Raw genomic sequence first — 24,270 nt, 5'->3', positions numbered from 1 at the left:
ATTGTAGGCCAGTATCCCTCATGAATATTGATGCAAAAATTTCAACACGATACTAGGAGACCTAATTCAACAGCACATTAAAAGGATTATACACCATGATCAAGTGGGATTTGTTTCTAGAATGCAAGAATAGTTTAAGATATGGAAAAAATCTGGAAGTGTGATACATCAAATTTAACAGAATGAAGGGCAAAAACCACATATCATCTTGATGCATTAAAAGCATTTGATAAAATTTAACTTTGTTTCATGATGGAAACACTCAACAAATTTGGAACTAAAGGAATCTATCTTACCTCAACATAATAAGTGCCTTACATGAAAAGCCAATAGCTCAGTGATGGAAAACTGAAAGGTTTTCCAAAATCAGAAACAAGGCAAGGATGACCTCTTTTATCCCTTCTATTCAACTAATACTGGAAGTCCTAGGCAGAACACTTAGGCAAGAAAAATAAATGAAAAGCATCCAAATTGAAAAGAAAGAAGTAAATTTGTCTTTGTTCTCAGATGACATGATTGTTTATGTAGAACGCCCTAAAGATTCCCCAGAAGAGTGTGTGTCTTAAGAAGGAGTAGGATTTAAATTACATTTGGGAAAACTTACCTTGTTACATAAATGTTATATAGTTGCTTTTTTATATGAAACTTTTTCTGAGTTTTTATTTATCTATAAAAACAGAAGGTACCATAGAAAAGCAAGTAGTGTGATCAGATTCCCCTACTTCCTCCAACCCCTTTCATGTAAAATGTTTTGACTTTAAAGAAGACATATTTATAAGCATCTTTTTAGGAGTGATCTGTTGCTCAAAATGAATTTTTCATTCTTATTTATATTACTCTCCAGCTCTGTCATCATCAGTACTTTGTTATTACTGGTATTTTATAGTTAACAAACTGCTGAGTTTTTTTTAACAAATACAACACGTAAACATTTAGAAAATAAAGATGTAGCAGTGCCTCGTTGCTTGTATTTAATAATTATTTGATAAACTATTTTCTTGTGTAAAAAAACTTTTATGGTTGTTTGCCATTTGGTTCATATTCATCATGTGTTCATGTTACCATATATGAATGAACCATGTCAGTTTTCTAAATACTGAATTTTAGAATTGAGTTGAGTGCCATTTAAAAGTTTTAGAATACGTTAGGGATTATGTCTACATTTCTGTATTTGTTTTATTCCATCATATTAATTGAACCACTTTTTTAAAAATTGACATGTGTAAGAAAGTATGTCTCTGAATGCATTAGAGTAGAAAGCACAGCAGACTGGGGCCCAGATTTGAGTCTGAACAACATGGCATAATGGAAAAACACAAACTTTGGACCTAAACAGATTTGGGTTTGAATCCTAGCTCTGTTTGTTATATCCTGTGCAGTTTTGGGCAGTTCCTTTAATAAATGAGTTTCAGTTTCCTCATCTCTAAAATGAATGTTTTCTCACCTTAATTTCAGTGCTTAATAAAAAATTAGAGTTCATTAATGTCAGTCAACCGGTATTTGATAGGCACACAGTAAGTCATTACTTTTTTTAGAGTGACTAGCTGTGGACTTAACTTATTCTGTACTCTTAGGCAAGTTGTTTTAATCTTTTCGGTTTAAGTTGCCGTAACTGCCCCAAAGTGTGAGCTAATGAATATAAGAACACTTTAAAGTATAATGTGTGGTGTATGAAATCAATGGGAAGACTAATGGTTGATAAACAGTGTTGTCTATAAATAGGACAGCTAGCTAACCATTTAAGAAGACAGTAAAACTGAATCCTTATCTTACTCCTTCATCTAAATAGATTTTACACAGATCAAAGATTTCAGTGTTAAAAAAAAGTGATAAAAGTATTATTAGAAGAGTACAATGGATTTTAACATATTATGTCGATGGGAATGACCTTTCTGAGTATGACATAAAACCAGAATCAATAAAGGAAAAGATTAATAACTTGGACTGTGTAAAAAATTTAAATGATCTCTGTGACAAGGAAAGAAGAAAAGATGAAGAAAATATTAGTCACAGTGACAGTTAATATTGCTAATATATAAATACCAACTTTCCAAATCAGTAAGAAAAAGACAGTTCAGTAGAGAAATAGACATACAGGAAAATTCAGGAAGAAAAATAGGTGTCCCATAAACGTGAAAAAATTCTCAACTTCACCAAAAATTAAACAAATTCAAATTCTTATTATCACATTGGCAGTAGTGTGAGGGGAGGCAAGATACTCTAATACACTTGGTAGGAGCTTAGAGATTTTTTTTTTAAGGAATAGTGGTAATATCAATTTAGTTTAAAATTGTACATCCTTTACCCCAACAATTCTTATTCTAAGGAGTTTTATCCTATGAAAATTGTTGCATTAGTGCAAGAAGATATGTAAAAGGATGTTCAGGATTATTTGCAATGTTTCTAAATTAAAGCATTCCTAATGATCTTCAGTGGGAAATTAACAGAATTAAAATATAGACTACTGGGGGGTTTTTTTGGCCACCTGCAGCTTATGAGATCTTGAGTTCTCCAGCCAGGGCCACTGGCAATGGAAGCACGGAGTCCTAACTACTGAATTGCCAGAAAATTCCCTTGAAATACTTTTTAAAGTGTATAAAAATCCATATTTATACATTACCTTGCATGTCCTTTAAACTAGCATGTATTTCTTTAGAGAAGAAGTCACTTATTCTGTTTGCCGAACTTAGAAAGTTTTGGGGTATACATTATTAGAAGTATGTCTGTCACTGGTTCTGACATGTGTTTAGCATCCAGTGTCCAAAGTTAAGTTCACTGACTGACTTTGCTATAGTGTTAATTACTAAATGTTTATACAGGAGAATCTCTAGCATTCAAAAATTTATCCTTCTATTACATATTTCCAAGTTTTTTCATAGCTACTTAATTTTTTACTTGATCCTAGCTATAAATTATTACTGTACATATTGGAATTATTTTCTTTCAGATAAGCACTTAGATTTGTTTTACTTTTCCTGTTTCTGTTTCCTCAGTATTAAATAATAACAATGACAAATCTCTTAGTTAAGTAATTGATTGGATTTTTTTTTTTTCCCCACCAGCCATGAAACCTTCTCAGGGTTCTGGTAGTTTTGGAGCTATTCTGGGCAGCAGGACCTCACAGAAGGAAACCAACAGGCAGCTTTCTTATGCAGACAATCAGGTATGTTCATTTGAATCTTTCTAGCTTTTTTAAAAGATGATAATCTTAGACATTCTATAAGGTAGTTGCAGGAAGTAGAATTTAGACTGTAATGTCTAATAATTCTGGCAATATCACAAGGATTCTTTACACATACCTGAAATTTATCACAGTGTAGTTTTTGAAAACATAGCTTTGAAGTTAGATGTGGGTTTGAGATTTGGTGCTGCCTCTTACTAGTTGTAGGCCTTTGGAGAAGCTCCTTCTTAAGTATCTCGAGCCTCAGTACCCATCTGTAAAATTGAGACGGCAAAAATACTTTAAGCGTTGCTGTGAAATAATGTGTATTATAAAAATGCTTAGCCCCCAATACCATGTACTAACAACCCTGTAAATATTTGCTGTTGCTATTTCTTTGATGCTTTTTTGGGTCTGTTCTACATTATGAACTTTACCTACACTATATGATATTAGACTGCTTTGTTGGGTCTTCTGTTTGCTTTTTAATAATTTTTATTTCATAAATACTCAGCCAGTCCTGAGACTTGCTTTGCACTATTGCACCTTAGCTGTCCTATGTCTCTTTTAATTTGTATTGCAAAGGTAAACCAGGTGTATAGAGAAACTTTGAAGCTCTCCTGTAAGTAATGAATTCTGTTTGACTGTGTGGAGATAGGTTGATTACTTAAACCATTTACTGGACTAAGCAATCAGTGAATAAGGTTTCATTTTTGTTAGTTTCTTTTTACAAGTTGAGTTTTTTGTTTTGGGTTTTTTTTTTTAACATTTTAATTGAGGTATGACTGATATCCAGTAAATTGCACATGTTTAAAGTGTGCAGTTTGATATGTTTTGATTTATGTACGTACCTGCAAAATCATCACCATAATCAACCTAGTGAACATAGCCATAGCCCTTAAAAGTGTCTTCATCCCCCTTTGTAATCCTTCTCTCCAGCTCCCTGTCTGGCCTCTATGCCTAAGCCATGAGTGAATTGCTGTCACTCTAGATTATTTTGCATTTTCTAGAGTTTTATATAAGTGGAATCAGGTATAATTTTTTGTCTGGGTTTTTCATTCATAATTACTTTGAGATTCATCCATTTACAGGTAGAAATTTAAAGTGTTAGAATATTTAAACTGTAAGTGTTAATATATCTAGCAGAAGCAAATATTTATACTTTCACAAATAATGATTTCTATTATTAGTGGGATTATAAAATCAGTTTTGTGGGTTGTGACTACCATTAAATAAAATAGAACAGAAAATAATAGAGAAGGTATTCTACACAGTAAGGATAAGTACTGGTTTTCGAAATTTTCGGTTTTATTTGTATGTGTGTATAATAGGTTGTGATGTAAAATATTTCTCACTGTGGGGTCATGGTCAAAAAAGGTTGAAAAATATGCAAAACAATATGCATATAGCATGCTACCATTTGTGTAACTAGAAAAATAAAATACTGATTTTCATTTCCTTAAAAATGTAGAATACTTACAAGGTGAAGGAGGATGGGAAGTAGAAGAAGTGAGTGAATGGCATTGGGGTGATAAAAGAGACTGCTCAGTATATGGCTTTTATAATAGTGTTTTGATTTTTTTTTTAATTTTGAGAATCAATTATCCATTTGAAAATCAACTTTTTAAAACATTCATCCAGATGACCTCAGAGATTCTTTTTTATTATTCTAAGATTGTAATTCTGTGGAAAATAATTAGAAATCTTCCATAGAGGTAAAGTGTGTATTCTCTGAATATTTTTGCTGTGTTTTGGGGTAGACGCTGATTCATCTTCTGCCAGTAGGTTTTGTCTCACCTTCAATCTCCCCATCATTGTATATATTTGTTTTCATTTCTGCATACTAGAACCCCCTCAAAAATCATATGCTGTCCATGTGACTTGGCTTTTAAATTGTGGCTACCAAAATCTCATTGTTGCTCCTTTTTCTCACATTTATGTCACTTTGTTGTAATGTGCTGTGCTTAGTCGCTCAGTCGTGTCCAACTCTTTGTGACCCCATGGACTGTAGCCCTCCAGGCTCCTCTGTATATGGGGATTCTCCAGGCAAGAATACTGGAGTGGGTTGCCATGCCCTTCTGCCAAGGGATCTTCCTAACCCAGGGATTGAACCCAGGTCTCCCATATTGCAGGCAGATTCTTTACCAGCTGAGCCACCAGGGAAGCTCACTTTAAATTATCATAATTGGATTTTCTTTTAAAGATCTGCTTTCATGTGGCTCTTATGTCTGTGAGGTTATTTTCTCTCTTTTTTTTGATCAGTAATTCAGAGCAGATTCTTTTCTGCTTCCAAGTATGCTGTGGAATTTCTAAGCTTACAAGAGTAATATAGGAAAATACATGTCAAGCTCAATATCTGACACTGATTTAGAATCACCTAGTGTTCTTTAAAAAAAAGAAGTACTAATGAATGGACCTTACCCCCAGACCGGATAGGCTAGAATCTCTGGAGATGGGTCTCCAGTTGTGGATATTTTTTTAAAGTTCTGTATATGAGGATCACTGGTCTAAACATATGCCAATTAGTGTGAAGAATTAGCTATGTTAAACTTTATTCTTGTAGGTCTCTTCAAAAAGAGGAAGTTTGGAAGCTAAAGATGATACTCCATTTCGAAAAGTTCTTGGTAATCCAAGTAGAGGATCAATTAAGGCTGCAGCAGGAAATGGAGTAACTCCTACCCGGACAATTCCCTCTTTGACATCTACATCCACGCCTCTTAGATCAGGGTTATTAGAAAATAGGTATGAAAAGTTTTTTTTTCTTTCCTAGTCATTAACTCTGCCTATTTAGAAATGTCTTTTAGGCCTTTTAGAAAGTCCAATAACTTGGGGAAAAGAAGGAGTCTTCTAGTTAGAAGAAGAATGTGTAAAGTGCGTTTTTTTGGAGATAATATTTGTCTTTTGTGATTTATGTTAGTGACATGTATAGAACTTGCAGATACACAGTATATTTAAATGTGTATAGGGTGTATAGCAGTAGTCACAGTTCTTGTTCTTGAGTATGTTGGTTTATACTTGTTAATAATGTGAAATAACCGTTTTTCTCTGTTCTCTGTAGGACTGAAAAGAGAAAAAGAATGCTGTCATCTGGCTCAGAGTTGAATGAAGATTACCCTAAGGAAAATGATTCGTCATCGTAAGTTACTTAAGAACTTTTATAACATTTGATCGGTATTTCTTCTATTGATAATTACAACCACTAGAGAAAATTGGGATGGTCTTCAGTTTATGGGAATCTCAAAGACAGAAGAACAGGATTTAGAGTATTTTGGTAACAGTACATTGTAGGCTCAATAGAGAGAGGATTTGGCCACTAGTATTGCTTTGGTCATTTTAGTGCACTTTTCCCATCTTAGCTTTATTTATTTGCAGCACTTATAATAAGGATAGAGCTGAAGAACTCTATATAAATGTTTTTTGTTTGCTGCTCTTTTAGTATGAACCCCTTTCCTTCCTTCTTCCCTTTACCTGTAAAAAAAAAAAGTACAATTTTTACCTTATTCATGTGAAAAGTTAACTTAAGGGTAAAAGGGTATTAAAACCAGCCTAGTCAAGGAGCATCAGTCTTTTAGAGCTACTTTTGGGGTCGAACAAAAGAGCATACCTGCAATAGGACAGTCACTAGCTCACAATCCTCTTCCTCATAATGGGAGACTTGTGGATTTTGTTTGTCTCTGTCTTCTGAGAGAGAAAACTTATTATACAGTTGCCAGTTAATACCTTAACAGAAGTCAGTTGGTAATCAGTTAACTGGTGTTGAAGGCCAAAGGGTCACCAGAAAGAAGTTGGGAAAAAACTAAAGAAACTTATACTTTGAGTTCTTGATTCTATTGCTGTAACAGATACAAAAATCTAGGTAGATGATAAGACTGATGTGTTCTCCTAAACTACAATCACCATAGTCTCAGGTTCCTTCTGTCTTCTATAAGTATCTTCCCTTTTATGAACCAAGATAGCTTCAGCCTCTGCTCTCATATCTGTATTCCTACTGGGAAGGAGGAAAGGAGCAAAGGGAGGGCATACAGCTTTTGTGTAGGCTGAAAATTGTATACATAACTTTTATACGTATTACATTGGCCAGAACTTGGTCATGTGGTTATATCAAGTTATGAGGAGATCTGGGAAGTATGCCTAGCCCAAATTCTACTGTTATGACAAAGGAGTACAGTGGTTATTTGGGGACAACAGTCTGCCATAGTTTACCCCTCTAGCTAAAGATTTACGTTTGTTAATCATTCTTCCCATATGCAGAGTACCCCTACCTTCACCCTGATGGAGACAGCCTCTAAATCTCATTTAGTCATTATATCCAGCTCAGAGTCTAGGATCTCTGGGTTATGTGCAGTTCTCTCCATAAGGTCCAGGTGTGCCTTGGACCATACACCTCATGGTCTTGTTCACTTCAGTTCAGTTGCTCATTTGTGTCTGACTCCTTGCAACCCCATGGACTGCAGCACACCAGGCTTGCCTGTCCATCACCAACTCCTGGAGCTTGCTAAAACTCATGTCCATCAAGCCAGTGATGCCATCCAACCATTTCATCCTCTGTCTTCCCCTTCTCCTCCTGCTTTCAATCTTTCCTAGCATCAGAGTCTTTTCTAATGAGTCTCTTCTTCCGCATCAGGTAGCCAAAGTATTGGAGCTTCAGGTTCAACATCAGTCCTTCCAATGAATATTCAGGACTGATTTCCTTTAGGATGGACTGTTTGGATCTCCTTGCAGTCCAAGGGACTCTCAAGAGTCTTCTCCAACACCACAGTTCAAAAGCATCAATTCTTCGGCACTCGGCTTTCTTTACAGCTTTCTTTATAGTCCAACTCTCACATCCATACGTGACTACTGGAAAAACCATAGCTTTGAATATAGGGACCTTTGTTGGCAAAGTGGTGTTGTACCTAAAAACTAAAAAGCAAGTTAATCTGCATTCCTCACTCCCGTCTCCACACACATATCATTTATTATACATTGCTGGTGTAAGCACAGGATAACCACAGTAAAAATTTCCATTTAGAAAAAACAAGAATTGGGAACTGAGGAGTCACTGGTCTATAGTAGAGATAAAATCTTGTTAGGCAGAAATTGTGAAGATAGTGAAAGCAGTGGAATAAGTTCTTAATTAACCCCTGTAACAGTCTCTGTCCTATCCTCTGGGAGGAACCCTTGCTCCTTGTACTCCATATGACTGGTGGCTTTGCCCTTTAACAGATTCCCTTTGTCTGTTACCTTTCAAGGCCATAGCTGAAGGGAGTTTTGAAGACTGTGTTCTTTCGGAGCCATACAGCTTTGTAGCCTACTTGATGCCGATATAGTTCTGGAAGTTTAGAAAAGTCTAGAGATGTAAAAGTTTTAGAATTTTTTTTAAAGGTAGAACATACAGGGTTTTATAGGCTTGAGAAAGAATTAGGGCCAGTATTTTTGTTATTATTTTGATTCTTTTAATAAATTTTTAAATTTTTGAATAATTTTAGATTTATAGAAAAGTTGCAAAGATAATAATGAGGTGTACCTGTATACCCCTCATGCAGTTTTCCCTGATATTAACATCAGTTTTTCACAAACCACTTCTCCAGTTACCTCTTAGCATTGCCTCAATTTGAGAATCAGAAGCAATTGGATTTTTTTAGTCCCTTATGACCTCCAGTTACCACACAGTTTTAATTCTAGACCATTGGCACAGAGAGATATATTCATTTTCAACCTTGATTGCAAACCTGCTAGTTCTAAGCCAGATTTATCTATCTTGTATAGAACCTTGCTGAGAGCAGTAAAAAGCATTAACACAGACCAATGTTCTTAATTGTCTCAGTCTTTTCCTTTGAGTTCTGCCTCCTAAGACATTACAGATAACAGTTCTGTGACTATTTTGCTGAGATATAACAGTGCTCACCAGCTTTCCAGTCTGTAATATCTGTGTTTTTACCGTCTGTCTTACTGCCGAGCTAGTTCTTTCCAGAACAGGGATCGAACCCATGTTACCTGCATTGGCAGGCTGATTCTCTACCACAAGACCACCAGGAAAGCCCCACCATCTTACTATAGAGGTTCTTCACATTGATGCTTTTCAACTTCTGGGTGAGAATATTAAAGAAGGAGGGTTAGTGGAATGAGCTGTAGCTCTTATTGTCCTTACTGCTACAAATAGCCTTGAGGCTGTAACTGATATTATCTACTTCTAAGACCCATTCTAAATTTGCTGCATTTTTCATTAACACTTCTGATGATGTTGATGACTTTCCTGGTGGTATGACTGAGATCTTCTTCCCTGAGGGATCTGAGCCCATGGTCACTGTGCATTTGTCAGGCTATGGTTGCTACAATTACCCATTCAGAGTTAAAACTGAGCTTGAAAGCACCAAGAGATTCCCTGATGAACTTCCTTTATATCAGACATGTTCTTCTTGCCTTTATCATGTAGCAGCAATCCTGCCCTCTTACAATAGTTAAAGTCAGTTACAGTATAGCAACTCCTTTCCTTGCCTGTTGATCTACTAGCATGAGAAGCCCAAAATAAGTAGCAGGCATCACTTTAGATTAAATGGGATTCTTCTTGTCCTCTCTTGTGAAAAATTTCCTCCTCTGGAAACCAGAACCTCTAGATCCACAAAATCTAAATTGAAGGAACAAGCACAAATTCTCCAAGTGTGTTATTGAGACTGATAGTGGAGGCATGCCTACTTCTTGGTTTCCAGACCCCATGTATTCTCTATAAATGTAATGGCCTGCTGGTTTATGTTATATATTGTATCTTGAAGGGCACCCAGTTCCTAACGAGATCATCTCTAATCTGCACCTTTAAAGGCTGTTGGCTGTCAGCTTTGAGGTAAATATGATCTATGATAGGACCAATGGATCCTTTGGTCATATGCCCTTATTGTACCTTCTTTTCTTTTGTGTAAAGTGGATCTCATTCCACAATGATGTTATGTGAGATTTCATGTTAGTAAATCATATACTCTTATAAAGCCCTCAGATAGCAGTGCAGCCAAGGCACTGTGGGCAGGAAAGGCAAAAGCAAACCTTAAATATATGCCAGTCCCAGTCAGAATTAATTGCTACCCTTTCTGGGATGGAAGGAGTCTAATGTAATCAACTTATCACCAGATATCTGATTGGTTTCCTTAAGGGATAGTATTCATTCAAGGGCTGGTGATCAGCCTCTAGAGTAGCTGAGAAGTTGGACATTGCGCAGCATAAGTTGCTAAACCAGCCTTATTAAAAGGGAGCCCCTATTTTAGGGTGCACTTAGAGCTTTTACCTTTACCACCATGCCTGTTACTCATGGGCCCTTTGTGGAAGTATTTGGATGGCTGAGTACAGAGATTGACTGGCATCTACTAGACAAGTTACCATGGGTGATTGTTTAATGTCTCTTCAGTGGAGTTCTCTGGTGAGCTTTAACATGTGAAACAGATCTTCACCCTTTGTACATACTGTGCATAAACCTCTCCCATGAATCATTTTTCCCTGATTTTCCAGGCTTACTCCTTCTAGGCCCCTGATCATCCATCTAGACCATTTACCACCATACAGGGGTCCTCTGGCCCACGTTTCTCTCCATACAAAATGGACAGTGAGGTGCACTTCTCAAACTCTGTACAGTGGAGGATTTCGTCTTAGCCCTGTGTTCCAGGGCAGTCCCTTAGTGGAGCTACAATGCAGCAACAATTCATTTTCAGCTTGTATCAATGTACCGAGACGATCCATCCATGAATGAGGCACAGGTTTTTTTTTTCTTCTGTCTGGTCACCAGAATGCTCATAGATCTGTTCTCATTATCTATTCTTGTTTACTTGGATATACCACTCGCATTTTATGATGAATTAGTGCTGTAACTTCCTGATCTTACAACTTCATGGGTATGATAGCACCGAGCTCATGATGGCTTGCTCTGGTTGCATAGTTCCTTGATGACCCATAGTCTTTATGATTATTATTTATCCCATATCACTATATCAGTTATCTAGTCCTATATAACAATATACTTAAAATAGTAACTATTTATTATTGCTTATAAGTCAGTGGTCACTTAAGTGGTTCTGTTTATCTGGGCCTATCTTGGCCAGTTGTGATTAGATTCTCTCATTTTCTCATGCACGTGTGGTCATTTGGTAAGTTGGCTCGGGATTAGCTGGTCCACAGTGGCATTACTTGTATGACTGGCTGTTGGCTGTCTAGTGGTTGGGGTGATGCAGGAGACTCGCCATGGTTTTTTTTTTCACCTGGTAGGGTTACCCTGGAATTTACTCACATGGCAGTGGTAGGGTTCCAAAAGAATGAGTGAAAATTTGCAAGGTGCCTATAGCCTTACAGTCAGGACTCATGTACTGTTATGTCTGTTACATTCTTTTGGGAAAAGGAAATCACAAGGCCAGCCTCATTAAGGGATAGGGAAACATTGCATTTCTTAATAGGGGGCTTGAATACAAGGAAGGAAATAATTTGGGATTCTTTTTTTAACAGCTTTATTGAGGTACAGTTTATACACCATAAAATTCACCTGTTTTAAATGTATAATTCTGTATTTTTGATAAATTTTTTTAGTTATACAGTCCATCACCATAATCCAGTTTTTGAACATTCCTATAACCCCAGTAAGATCCATTTTGTAGTCTACCACATTTTTCAGACGCTGGAAAGATTGCATGAGCTATATCCTCTTCTACTCTATCCCAGCCCAGTTCACTACAGATGAAAAATCTTGGTGGCATTACACTTTAGGATACCAAAGATTTTACGACCAGCCAGTGGTATTTCTGCTGCCATTGCCAAACAATTGATCCAGTTCCAGAATCTTGTCCTTAGAGTGTGCTTCCTAGACCCTCTTCTAGCACTAACTGTTGTTCAAGTTCCTCAGAAACAAACCCTGAAATGGAGAGTAGTGTCCAAGTGATTTAGTTAGGAATTATTCCCAGGGGATACCAGGAAGGGACTGGGGGAAGCAAGATACTGCAGTGCAGGAGAAAATGAGTGAGTGTGATCTCAGACAAAAATCTGATCTCTGATCAGAAAAATGCAGAGTTTAGGGTACATGCTAATCCCAGAGAGAAAATCTGTTATATACGTTTCACCTTAAAACTGTTCTAATCCAAGGCAGGGGAACTTGGCTTCTATACTTTAGCACCTGACCTTACTTTTGACTCTGAGAGTGCAGGCAAAGGCTCTGGTAGCTTGAGGACAGTCTTGTGAAGAGGAACCCTAGGTACTGGCTATCAAAAAGTTTAAAAAAACAACCCAAATAGAAGAACTTGATAAAGAATAGATACATGTGTATGCATAACTAAATCACTTGGCAGTACACCTGAAAGTAACAAAACATTGTTAATCAGCTATACTCTAATATTAAAAAAAAATTGGGAGGGAAAAAAACCTAAATTGGTGTGTGAAAGAGAGAATACAAAAATAAGACCAGAAAGAATCTGGCTGGAGCATCTACATTGTCTGCTTGTAGGCTTTATTCATGATGTATCTCCTAAAATAAGCACTTTTAATCAAAGCATGAGCATGTTTCTCAGTGGACCCTCTACTTAATATAGGTTCAGGTATTTGGGAATAATAGATCAGGGGAAAGGGGCTTAAGAAATTTTAACTTTGTGTTCATGAACTTAAAGTAGTTTAGTCACTATGAATTGAAATGTTGACATTTAGTAAATAACATTTCAAATTACATAGACTATAAGAACATTTTGGATTTTGTTTATTTTACTTTTTAGAGCTATTCATTATCAAGCTTGAATGGTTTGCTTCTTTTTATTTATTTTCAATTTTTTTTTAATTTTAATTTTTTCACCTTAGTTCTTAATTGATTCTTTTGGTCTTAGTAGCTGAATCATTTCATCTGGGCTTGATTTGGCAAAGAAAACCTATGTATTCTTGCTGTCTCTGGTTTGACTTTTTTACAAAGGAACTGCTCCTTCATTTTTGCCCAATTACCAGGGTTTTGGATTGGGTTGACTTTTGACTAGGTAATGAAAAGCTTATTTTTATGATTCTCGTTTGCGTAAGGCTTTAACACCTTGTAGCATAACTTTCAAGCACATCAGTTAATTCAGCAATTGAAATGTAAATTCTAATGACAACTATTTAAAATTGAGAATTATATCTTTATACATATATTTTTGAATTAAATTATTAACTATAGGAACAACAAGGCTATGACAGATCCCTCAAGAAAGTATTTAACCAGCAGTAGAGAGAAGCAACTGAGTTTGAAACAGTCAGAAGAGAATAGGACATCAGGTAAGTATTTGGTCTTTGCATAATATACTCGTTTATGATATGATATATTGTATTATACTAGAAATAGAAATGTAAACTGGGGCATACTTCTCACATATTTAGGAACACTGCATAAATTTTATACTAGTTATCGGGTGGCAATTTATATCCTGTTGTTGCTGTTTAGTCTCTCAGTTGTGTTCAACTCTTTGTGACCCCATAGGCTGTGGCCCACCAGACTCCTCTGTCCATGGGATTTTCCAGGCAAGAATACTGGAGTGGGTTACCATTTCCTTCTCCAGGGGATCTTCCCAGCCCAGGGATGAAACCCATGTCCCCTGCTTGGCAGGTGGATACTTTACCAATGAGCCACCTGAGAAGCTCTAATTTGTATCCTAGTACTTGACTAAAATATTTTTTAAAATAACTATAAGGGAATTTTTATTTTGCTTATGAGGAATTTAAGCTTTACATCTCCCTATTCAACTACCTAGAATTAAGTTCTTTCATTGTCAAAGTACCTGCACCATGAAATAAATCCAAGGAGTTAAAGTTATTGAAATTAAAACTTATCAGTGTTGCTGGTTATTAGAAGTTCTAGAAGATCTTGTAATTATCGCATAAAGCAGTTGTATAAGCTCACCGTGTTTTTAACAAAAACTAAAAGATTGTCCCTGAATTTTTATTGCTGCTTCCTATACTTAGCTTAACTCTGGTCCTCTGAACTTCTTAGAGACTCATGTACCTACTATTGATTTGAATATTGTGTTTAACTTGAAATTGAAGAAAGATAAAATATGGCATGATTTTGATAAAATGGGAGTTTGAGAGAATTCATTTCATCTGGACTTTAGAAAGAGTCTCCTTTTAGGGGTTCAGACTTATATATAAATTGGACTCTGACAGAAAGAGAAATCTCTAATATAATTCTCACCTCTGAAGTAATAATTCATTATATAAATGCTGTTTTTTGGTTTTCAGCTTTTACAATCAACCTGTAGTTAGAAAGGACTTCCCTGGTAGCTCAGACGGTAAAGTGTCTGCCTACAATGTGGGAGACTCGGGTTCAGTCCCTGGGTCGGGAAGATCCATTGGAGAAGGAAATAGCAACCCACTCCAGTACTCTTGCCTGGAAAATCCCATGGACGGAGAAGCATGGTAGGCTACAGTCCATGGGGTTGCAAAGAGTCAGATACACTGAATGACGTCACTTTCACTATAGTTAGAAAACAGAATACTTAAAGATGTATTAATATTTAATAGGTTTATTAAAACTGTTGAAGTTATGGTACATCTTACAGGTGTTTATGTGAAAGAGGAGAGAGAGAGGAAAGTATAAGGGGTTAAGTGGTAAAAAGTTTCATGGAACAAAATGTTGAGAGTTTAAGTGTGTTAACGTTGCAAAGTTAATCAGTAGAATTCCAATAACACAACTGATGGGAAGTTCCCAAGCAATCCAGTGGTCAGGACTTGGTGCTTTCACTGCTGTTGGCCGGAATTCAATCCCTGGTTGAGGAACTAAGATCCCACAAGCCACATGACGCAGCCAAAAAATAAATAAAATAACGCAACTGATAATTGGTTGGAGAGAAGAGAAGAGTGGAGGTGATATAAATGAGAAATTATTTCTAATTTTTCTTGAGGGAGCCAGCTGATGCTGTTTAAAATTAATAAATTGAAAAATTATACAAACACCTAATGTTATGGAGGAAATCAGAGAAACTGAGTTTCAAAAAATGGTTAGAAATTGGAAGAAAAATTTGTGGAGCTTTAGGGCTAGAGAGTGTTCTTTTGTAATCTCTTACAAACTTTTTCACAGTATTTGATCTTCAGACATGTATGTATTACTTTGATGAAAAGAAAGGGGAAAATAGAGTTAAATATAAACAAGCCCAACGTGTAGTTTTATTATTAAATGAACTTGAATGATTGGTTTAGGAATTAAATTTTTCCTGTGTCTGCTCATTTTTTTAGGGCTTCTACCTTTGCAGTCATCATCTTTTTATGGTAGCAGAACTGCAGCCAAGGACTATTCCCCTGGCAGCACTAACCTAGACAGGTATGCATTGGCTATATGCCTTATGAAGAACTTGAAGAGCTTTCTTCAGAATATTAAATGATGGGAATATCTATGTATTGTGCTCTAAATGAATACACTGATTTAACAACATAGATGAAAATTACAGATTCATGACATTTTAGTTACAGGGTACTCTAGAAGTGTTTTAGTTCAAACTATTACTTTTTATGTTTTTCAACACATATATAAACCTGATGTCTAGGAAGACTTGTAGTGAGGCCACAGGTTATGACTGGCAGTGTGATCAGATTCTAGACCAGTGTATTTTCCATCATCCCAAGTAAAGTAAATCTTAACTGAGACATTTTAAAATTGTCTTCATTGCTTGCATGTTTGTTAAGCTACCTACCAGAATTTAAGGTGTTTTCCTAAAAAAGCAAAAAGTCACGTTAGTATATTTTACTGGAAAAGGCTAGTCAGAAATTTAATTGGTGATTCTAGAGATATAGCTCAGATGGTAAAGAATCTGCCTGCAATGCAGGAGACCCAGGTTTGATCCCTGGGTCAGGAAGGTCCCTTGGAGAAGGAAATGGCAACCTATTCCAGTGTTCTTGCCTGGAGAATTCCATGGAGAGAGGAGCCTAGTGGGCTACAGTCCATGGAGTTGCAGAGTCAGACACAACTGAGCGACTGACACACAGAGATGTAGGTTAAATTTTTGAGGTTTATTGAGTATGAATATATAAGACAACTGCTAAGCACTTGTCAGAGAGGTGTTCATAGAATGCCACACAGAAGGGCAGTTGTAAAAAGTGAGAGTAGTAGTATATAATAGATATGCTATTATATAGCATAATGACCATAGATAATGACCAGTTAAGTCATATTTTATTTTTTGCTAGAATTTAATTCAAAGTAGTAAAAACATCTAGATTATTTGTGTTAAATGATTAAGGTGAGTTAAAGAATTTAATATTATATATTTAGATATACTCAGCTTTGGCTGGAATCTGTAAGGTACTTTATGACTGCAGTGGTTTAACTCTTTGAATTTAAGAGAGGAAACTTAATGTATTTCTGCTTATTAGAAGAATCTTAAAGGAATCCAGGTTGAAAAAAAACTAAATTTGGTTTTCAACTGTTTAAATACAATACAATTTCTTTTCAAAATAATAGAATGAGCATATTCATTGCACATAGGAATGATTGAAGAAATAAAAATTTCTTTTAATACAAAACTGCCCTCAAAGATAAAATGAAAATTTTCAGACTGGTAAGAAAAATAATGCTGAGTAAAGGCTGAAACCATAAAGCACATATAAAACCCAGACTGGAGTCAAGTATTTAGGGCTGGGTCTTCAAAACCAACATGAGATTGGAAACTGAACATGAACCCCAGTCAGAACTTGATTTCTTATCTGAAGATACATGAAACTGGATATCTCGAACTGCCCTCTATGTTAGTAAGTAAGTGTTAGTCGCTCAGTTTTGCCTGACTCTTTGCAACCCCATGGACTGCAGCCCAGCAGGCTCCCCCATCCATGAGATTCTCCAGGCAAGGATACTGGACTGGATTGCCATTTCCCTCTCCACTGTGCTGGTAAACCAAGCCCAAACACTTCTATGTAACTGCCTGCGTTTGGAACCTTAAATACGCTGCTTACCTGATGCTCCCTCTACTTGTGCTCAGTCACTTCAGTTGTGTCCAACTCTTTGCAACCCTATGGACCATAGCCCACCAGGCTCCTTTGTCCATGGGATTTTCCCAGCAAAAATGCTGGAGTGGGTTGCCATTCCCTCCTTCAGGAGCTCTTCCTAACCCAGGGATCAAACCCACGTCTCCTGCATTGCAGGCAGTTTCTTTACCACTGAGCCACTGGGGAAGCCTGATAGAAAGCAAATACCCAAAAATGGGGTTTGCACTGATTGGTATCTGCTTTAATGTTCCCTGTGTAGGGGCAAAAATTCTGAACCCCTGATATAAAGTCCTATGCAGATTAGAGGTCCAGACTGAGACAGCTACTAAACAAGCAAAAATGCATGGTCATGGGATGTAGCATAGAGAGGAGATAGTAAATGTAAATGAATTTTATTTTAAAAGATTTATAGAAAATTTATTTCAAAATTCATTAAAAATCTATGACTTTATAAAAAAGAGATTTATGTAGGGCTTCTTGGTCTACCCTCCATTTTTTTTTTAACCCTCTATGTCTTAATAGCATTTTGAAGGAAAAAAAATAGACTAAGGAGAATAAAGGAAGTGAATTTGTCAACGAAATACTGGATGAAAATGGTGGAAGTCCATATTGCAAAGCCTCAACAAATGCCAAACAGCGGATACATATTTTTTAAATCTACCTTGTAGGAGATGATGGGTAAAGAAATTTTTAAAAGCTGCCAGAAACAAAACTATCATCTATAAAATGAAAACAGACTGATATTAGCAACAATAGGAACAGATGATATCAAAGAATTACACATTCAGTTAAATTTTAATTCAAGAATGCAAGGACAGAATTTATTTAGCAAAAAGAAAAGTGAACAAAGGAAGGAGTAGAAGTAAGAAAAATCAGTGAGCAAAAATTTTAAGCATATTTAAAAATTAAGTACCTTTAAAATGTATTCTTTTGTAGAAGTAATGAGGGCATATGGTGGAAACTTCAGAAGTTACAGAGTGCTTACAGTGAAAAGTAAATCTCTCCTAACTCCTACTTGTTCATTTTCTTTCAGGAGGCAACTGCTATTACTGATATCTTTCCAGACTTATTATGCATCTAAATACATTTTGATAGTTTTTAAAAAATGATAGGATTGAAAACAAAAAATTAACAGTATCATACCAATAAGAGGTTAAAATAAATGAGTGGAGAAGAGTATGGGAAATTAAAACATTTTAAGTTTCTTATTTTGTTTGAGAGGAGGCCACAGTTAACTTTGTTGTTGTTCAGTCTCTCATTTGTGTCCAACTCTTTGTAGCCCCTGTGGACTGCAGCACACCAGGCCTCCCTGTCCTTCAACATCTCCTGGAGCCTGCTCAAACTCACGTCCATTGAGTCAGTGATGCCATCCAACAATCTTGTCCTCTATCGTCCCCTTCTCCTCCTGCCTTCAGTCTTTCCCAGCATCAGGGTCTTTTCTAATGAGTCAGCTCTTTGTCTCAGGTGGCCAAAGTATTGGAGTTTAAGCATCAGTCCTTCCAGTGAATATTCAGAATTGATTTTCCTGCAAAAGTCATAGCTTTGACGACACAGACCTTTTCAGCAAAGTAATGTCTCTGCTTTTATGTGCTCTCTAGGTTGGTCATACGTTTTCTTCCAAGGATCAAGCATCTTTTTAAATGTCATGGCTGCATTCACCATCTACAGTGATTTGGGAGCCCAAGAAAATAAAGTCTGTCACGGTTTCCATTGTTTGCCCATCTATTTGCCGTGAGGTGGTGGGACTGAATGCCATGATCTTAGTTTTTTGAATGCTGAGTTTTAAGCCAACTTTTTCACTCTCTTTCATTTTTGTCAAGAGGCTGTTTAGTTCCTCTTCACTTTCTGCCATAAGGGTGGTGTCATATGCATATCTGAGGTTATTGATATTTCTCCCAGCAAACTTGATTCCAGCTTGTGCTTCTTCCAGCCCAGCATTTCTCATGATGTACTGTGCATATAAGTTAAATAAGCAGGGTGACAATATACAGCCTTGACGTACTCCTTTTCCTATTTGGAACCAGTCTGTTGTTCCGTGTCCATTTCTAACTGTTGCTTCTTGACCTGCATACAGATTTCTCAGGAGGCAGGTATGGTGGTCTGGTATTCCCATCTCTTGAAGAATTTTCCACAGTTTATTGTGATCTACACAGTCAAAGGCTTTGGCAGTATTAGTAAAGAAGTAGATGTTTTTTCTGGAACTCTCTTGCTCTTTTGATGATCCAACGGATGTTGACAATTTGATCTCGGTTTCTTCTGCCTTTTCTAAATCCAGCTTGAACATCTGGAAGTTCTCGGTTCACATACTGTTGAAGCCTGGCTTGGAGAATTTTGAGCATTACTTTGCTAGCATGTGAAATAAATTCAATTGTGCAGTAGTTTGAACATTCTTTGGCATTGCTCTTCTTTGGGATTTTAATGAAAACTGACCTTTTCCAGTCCTGTGGCCACTTCTGAGTTTTCCAAATTTGCTGGCATATTGAGTGCAGCACTTTCACAGCATCATCTTTTAGGATTTGAATTAGCTCAGCTGGAATTCATCACCTCTACTTGCTTTGTTTGTAGTGATGCTTCCTAAAGGCCACTTGACTTCACATTCCAAGATGTCTGGCTCTAGGTGAGAGATCACACCATCATGGTTATCTGGGTCATGAAGATCTTTTTTGTATAGTTCTTCTGTGTATTCTTGCCACCACTTCTTAATATCTTCTGCTTCTGTTAGGTCCATACCTTTTCTGTCCCTTACTATACCCATCTTTGCGTGAAATGTTCCCTTGGTATCTCTGATTTTCTTGAAGAGATCTCTAGTCGTTCCCATTCTGTTGTTTTCCTCTATTTCTTCGCATTGTTCACTTGGGAAGGCTTTCTTATCTCTCCTTGCTATTCTTTGGAACTCTGTATTCAGATGAATATATCTTTCCTTTTCTCCTTTGCCTTTCGTTTCTCTTTTTTTCTCAGCTATGTGTAAGCCCTCCTTAGACAACCATTTTGCCTTTTTGCATTTCTTTTCTTGGGGATGGTTTTGATTACCACCTCTTGTACAATGTCACGAACCTCCGTCCATAGTTCTTCAGGCACTCTGTCCATCAGATATAATCCCTGGAATCTTTGTCATTTCTGCTGTATAATGGTAAGGGATTTGATTTAGGTCATACCTGAGTGATCTAGTGGTTTTCCCTACTTTCATCAATTTAAGTCTGAATTTTACAATAAGGAGTTCATGATCTGAGCCACTCACCTCCCAGTCTTGTTTTGCTGACTGTATAGAGCTTCTCCATCTTCGGCTGCAAAGAATATAGTCAGTCTGCTTTCAGTATTGACCATCTGGTGATGTCCATGTGTAGAGTCGTCTCTTGTGTTGTTGGAAGAGGATGTTTTCTATGACCAGTGCGTTCTCTTGGCAAAACTCTGGTAGACTTTGCCCTGCTTCATTTTGTACTCCAACGCCAAACTTGCCTGTTACTCTAGGTATCTTTTGACTTACTACTTTTGCTTTCCAGTCCCCTGTGATGGAAAGGACATTTTTGGTGTTAACTTAGACACATTAAAAAGTTAAAGATGACTTCCACTTCTGTCCAAGATGGACCAACAAGGACCACATTATCCTCCTTCCTGAAACAACCAAGAACCTGGATGTATGAAACATTGCACCTCAAGACACTGGACATGAATCAGTGAAGGACAGTGATCCCTGAGAGATAGGAAACAAATTAGCCTTATGACTATGTTAGCTTGCTTGGTAGTGAAAGTTTCTAGGTTGCCACAGAAGGAGAGGGAACCAGGCAGAGCCAGTCCTGTCCTCTTCCTGAGTTGAGGAAGCGGAGCTAGGAATCTAGGGAATGCAAGGTGGCTAGAATTCACAGAGCAGAGTACCAGAAGGGAAAGCTACACAAAGAAGGAATTGTAGAGATCTGCAGAGAGTCCCCCTTGAGTATTCATTTTGAGTGCTGAGCCACATGTGTAGGTGAGGAGACTGGTCAAGGCCAGGGAAAGAACCACCCTAAAGGATCTAAGTGGATGATACTCAGAGTATACATAAAGCCAAGCATAGTTCCTGTTCCTAATGGCAGTTTGAATGCCTACAAAAAGACTTCCCTCATTAATGAGGAAAAACTGACCCTGGATGAATTGCTGCTCTGCTCCCAGATAACAAACCTTAAATGCAACATTGTACTGTTTCTGGGTAATCTAACCACATCCCAGAACAAAATTTGAGAATATTTATAGAAATAAAAAATAGCCAATACCCCACAAGATAAAATTCACAGTGTCTGGCATCCAAGAAAATATTGTGAAGTGTACAAAGAAACAGGAAAAAACAACTCATAAGGAAGAGAAAAATTAATAAATACTGACTCAGAAATGACACATGATAAAATTAGTAGACCAAGGGTATTAGGTTATTAACCTAAATCAGTAATGACACTAAAGATAAATACAGTAAATGTTTCAGTAAAAGACTGGATTTTAAAGGAAGAATAATAATAATCTATATGCTATTTAAAAGACAACTGCAGTATAAAGATGGAGAAAGGTTGAAAGCAAAAGGATGAAAATATACATTTGCCTTGTCCAGACTACAGTGTATAGGAGTATGTAATAAGGAATAAAGCTGATAGAAAGCTAATGATAACTTCAGGGTTGTGATTGGGAAGGGGCACTTGGAGATTTTTGACATTAATGGTTGTTACTTATGTGTTTACTTTCTAAAAATATGTTAAGCTCCACACTTTATTTTTAATTAATAAGTTTTTTTAGGACAGTTTATAGGAAAGTTGAATAGAAAGTATAGTTTGCCTAATATCCCCATCCTCACACACGAAACTTCCCTCACTATTGACATCCTGTACAACAGTGTTACACATTGGACTTTTATATAGTTTTCTATTCTATTTCACAATTTTTTTTTTTTTTTAAGTAAAAAACTAAACAGTGGCTAACATGTCCTTGGCACATAGTAAGTTGTTCGAGGACAGTTGGTTTTTCCTTATTAAAAAGTGTATCATATTCCTGCTTTATAGGATGCAAAAAGTAAATGTCCAGGCAGATTAAAGACCTGAATAGGAGGGAAAACAAGATTTAAAATTTTTACAAGAATATAGGAAACCATTTCTCTGACCTTACTTTATAGAACGATTCTTAAGACAGAAATTGAAACCATAAAGAAAGATTGATAATGTTCAACTTAGGTAATAATGAGGAAATTATAAAATAACAGTGAAATCATGTTCTGTTCATTAGAGGGATAATATTGTAATGGAGACTATGTGAAAAGGGGAAATTCTGTATTGGTGGAAATATATATTGGTACAGCATTTTTGGGAAACAGTTATTAGCTAGGAAAATTAAAAATGAAAATTGAAAATATTCCTAACATTTTCACTGCTAAGCATATAAATTAGAGTAAATTCTCAAGGATATTGGGTAAGAATATTTGTTGTGTAATAGTGGAAAGAGTTCACTGCCTAAAGGTTTTCAAGACTAGGTAAACTGATGTATGATAGCCATCAAGTGGATAAAAGTGAATAAAAAAGTAAAACTATATTTTTTCTCAAGCCATTAACTTGGCTTATTTTGATTGTACATTACCATACTATTTGCCTCTTCAGCTCTCTGTCACTAGATTTGCTAATTTACATTTGTGAAATTTTTTTCCCAAGTGATCATTATTACTGATATTACCTCAAATTTAGGATATTTTTTTCCCCCTAGACATTGACTTCTCTGAATCTAGTAGGGGAAGAAAGCAGCATTCAAATTTGTTTTGTTTCTTCATTATTTTTTCTTTTTCATAGGACTAATATTTCAAGCCAAGCTCCGTCTGCCAAAAGAAGTTTGGGATTTCTTCCTCAACCAGCTCCTCTTTCTGTTAAAAAACTGAGGTATAACCAGGATTACACTGGCTGGAACAAGCCAAGAGTGCCCCTTTCCTCTCACCAACAGCAGCAACTGCAGGGGTAGGTAAATTATTTTATTTTGCTTTCTTTTTATAAAGTGATTCAACTGAAGTATGTTTTACTTGGTATGTGTGCATGGTAAATCTATTCAATCATGTCCGACTCTTTGTGACCCTGTGGACTGTAGCCCACCAGGCTCCTTTGTCCATGGGGATTCTCTAGGCAAGAATACTGGAGTGGGTTGCCATGCCCTCCTCCAGGGGATCTTACCGACCCAGAGATCAAACCCACATCTCTTACATCTCCTGTATTGGCAGACCAGTTCTTTACCACTAGCACCACCTGGGAAGCCCTTTTACCTGGTATAAAAAATGATTAAAAGAGTCATAAATTATAGTTCTCAAATATTTTTTCACTTATTAAAGATTTATTACGTCCATGAAGTTCAGTTCATTATCTGGTCTCTAATTTTTGGACCTTGAAAACAAAATACGTGTATGTGTGTTTCTGTGTAAATGTGTATATATATATATATATATATATATATATATATATATATATATAAAACATTATAAAGCAGAAAATGCATATTCTTAAATCTCATATACTTCATCCATCTCCTTAGATACTTCAGTGTTAATTTTGTTTTTATCTTTCCCAGCCCCTTCATGCTTATGTTTTTATTAACCATACAAAAATGAGATCATGGTATAATAGCTATAATATCAATCATAGCTGAAGTATTTGTTATGTGCCAGAAACTGTGTTTCAATGAATCTTTTCCTTTAAATCCTCACAGTAGCTCTCTGAGCTAGATGTATTAAAAAACCTGTTTTTGTAGATTAAGGAATTAAGGCTTGGGCTTCCCTGATAGCTCAGCTGGCAAAGAATCCACCTCCAGTGCAGGAGACCCCCATTCAATTACTGGGTTGGGGAAATTTCCTGGAGAAAGGATAGGCGACCCATTCCAGTGTTCTTGGTCTTCCCTGGTAACTCAGATGGTAAAGCATCTGCCTACAAGGCGGAAGACCTGGGTTGGAGACCTGAGTTCGATCCCTCGGTTGGGAAGATCCCCTGGAGGAGGGCATGACAACCCTCTCCAGTATTCTTACCTGGGGAATCCCATGGACAGAGGATCCTGGCAGGCTACAGTCCATGCGGTTGCAAAGAGTCAGATGTGACTGAGCACCTATACACAGCACAGCACAACTAAGGCTTAGAGGAATTAATTAACTTACTTGAGGTGTTGTAATACACTAATAGTGAATCTAGGCAGTTGGA

At 36.6% G+C, this 24,270-nt stretch overlaps 1 protein-coding gene across 42 annotated transcripts in view; it reads left to right on the top strand.

Annotated features, from left to right (window-relative positions):
• USP37 (ubiquitin specific peptidase 37) overlaps positions 1 to 24,270 on the top strand; it is an 80,389-nt gene that overhangs the window by 12,877 nt on the left and 43,242 nt on the right. For all 42 annotated transcript variants that reach the window (XM_081583989.1, XM_081583972.1, XM_081583965.1 and 39 more), the window contains 6 exons: positions 3,063 to 3,163; positions 5,724 to 5,902; positions 6,219 to 6,296; positions 13,299 to 13,396; positions 15,350 to 15,434; positions 22,888 to 23,049. In XM_081583989.1, coding sequence (XP_081440115.1) covers positions 3,063 to 3,163; positions 5,724 to 5,902; positions 6,219 to 6,296; positions 13,299 to 13,396; positions 15,350 to 15,434; positions 22,888 to 23,049 — 703 coding nt within the window. The remainder of the gene's footprint in view (positions 1 to 3,062; positions 3,164 to 5,723; positions 5,903 to 6,218; positions 6,297 to 13,298; positions 13,397 to 15,349; positions 15,435 to 22,887; positions 23,050 to 24,270) is intronic.

Source organism: Giraffa tippelskirchi, chromosome 3 (assembly GCF_054371585.1).
Source record: "Giraffa tippelskirchi isolate mGirTip1 chromosome 3, T2T-mGirTip1v1.2.pri, whole genome shotgun sequence".
NCBI classification, from domain to species: domain Eukaryota; kingdom Metazoa; phylum Chordata; class Mammalia; order Artiodactyla; family Giraffidae; genus Giraffa; species Giraffa tippelskirchi.
Note: the sequence above shows the minus strand (reverse complement) of the source record. Positions and strands in the feature narration are given on the sequence as shown.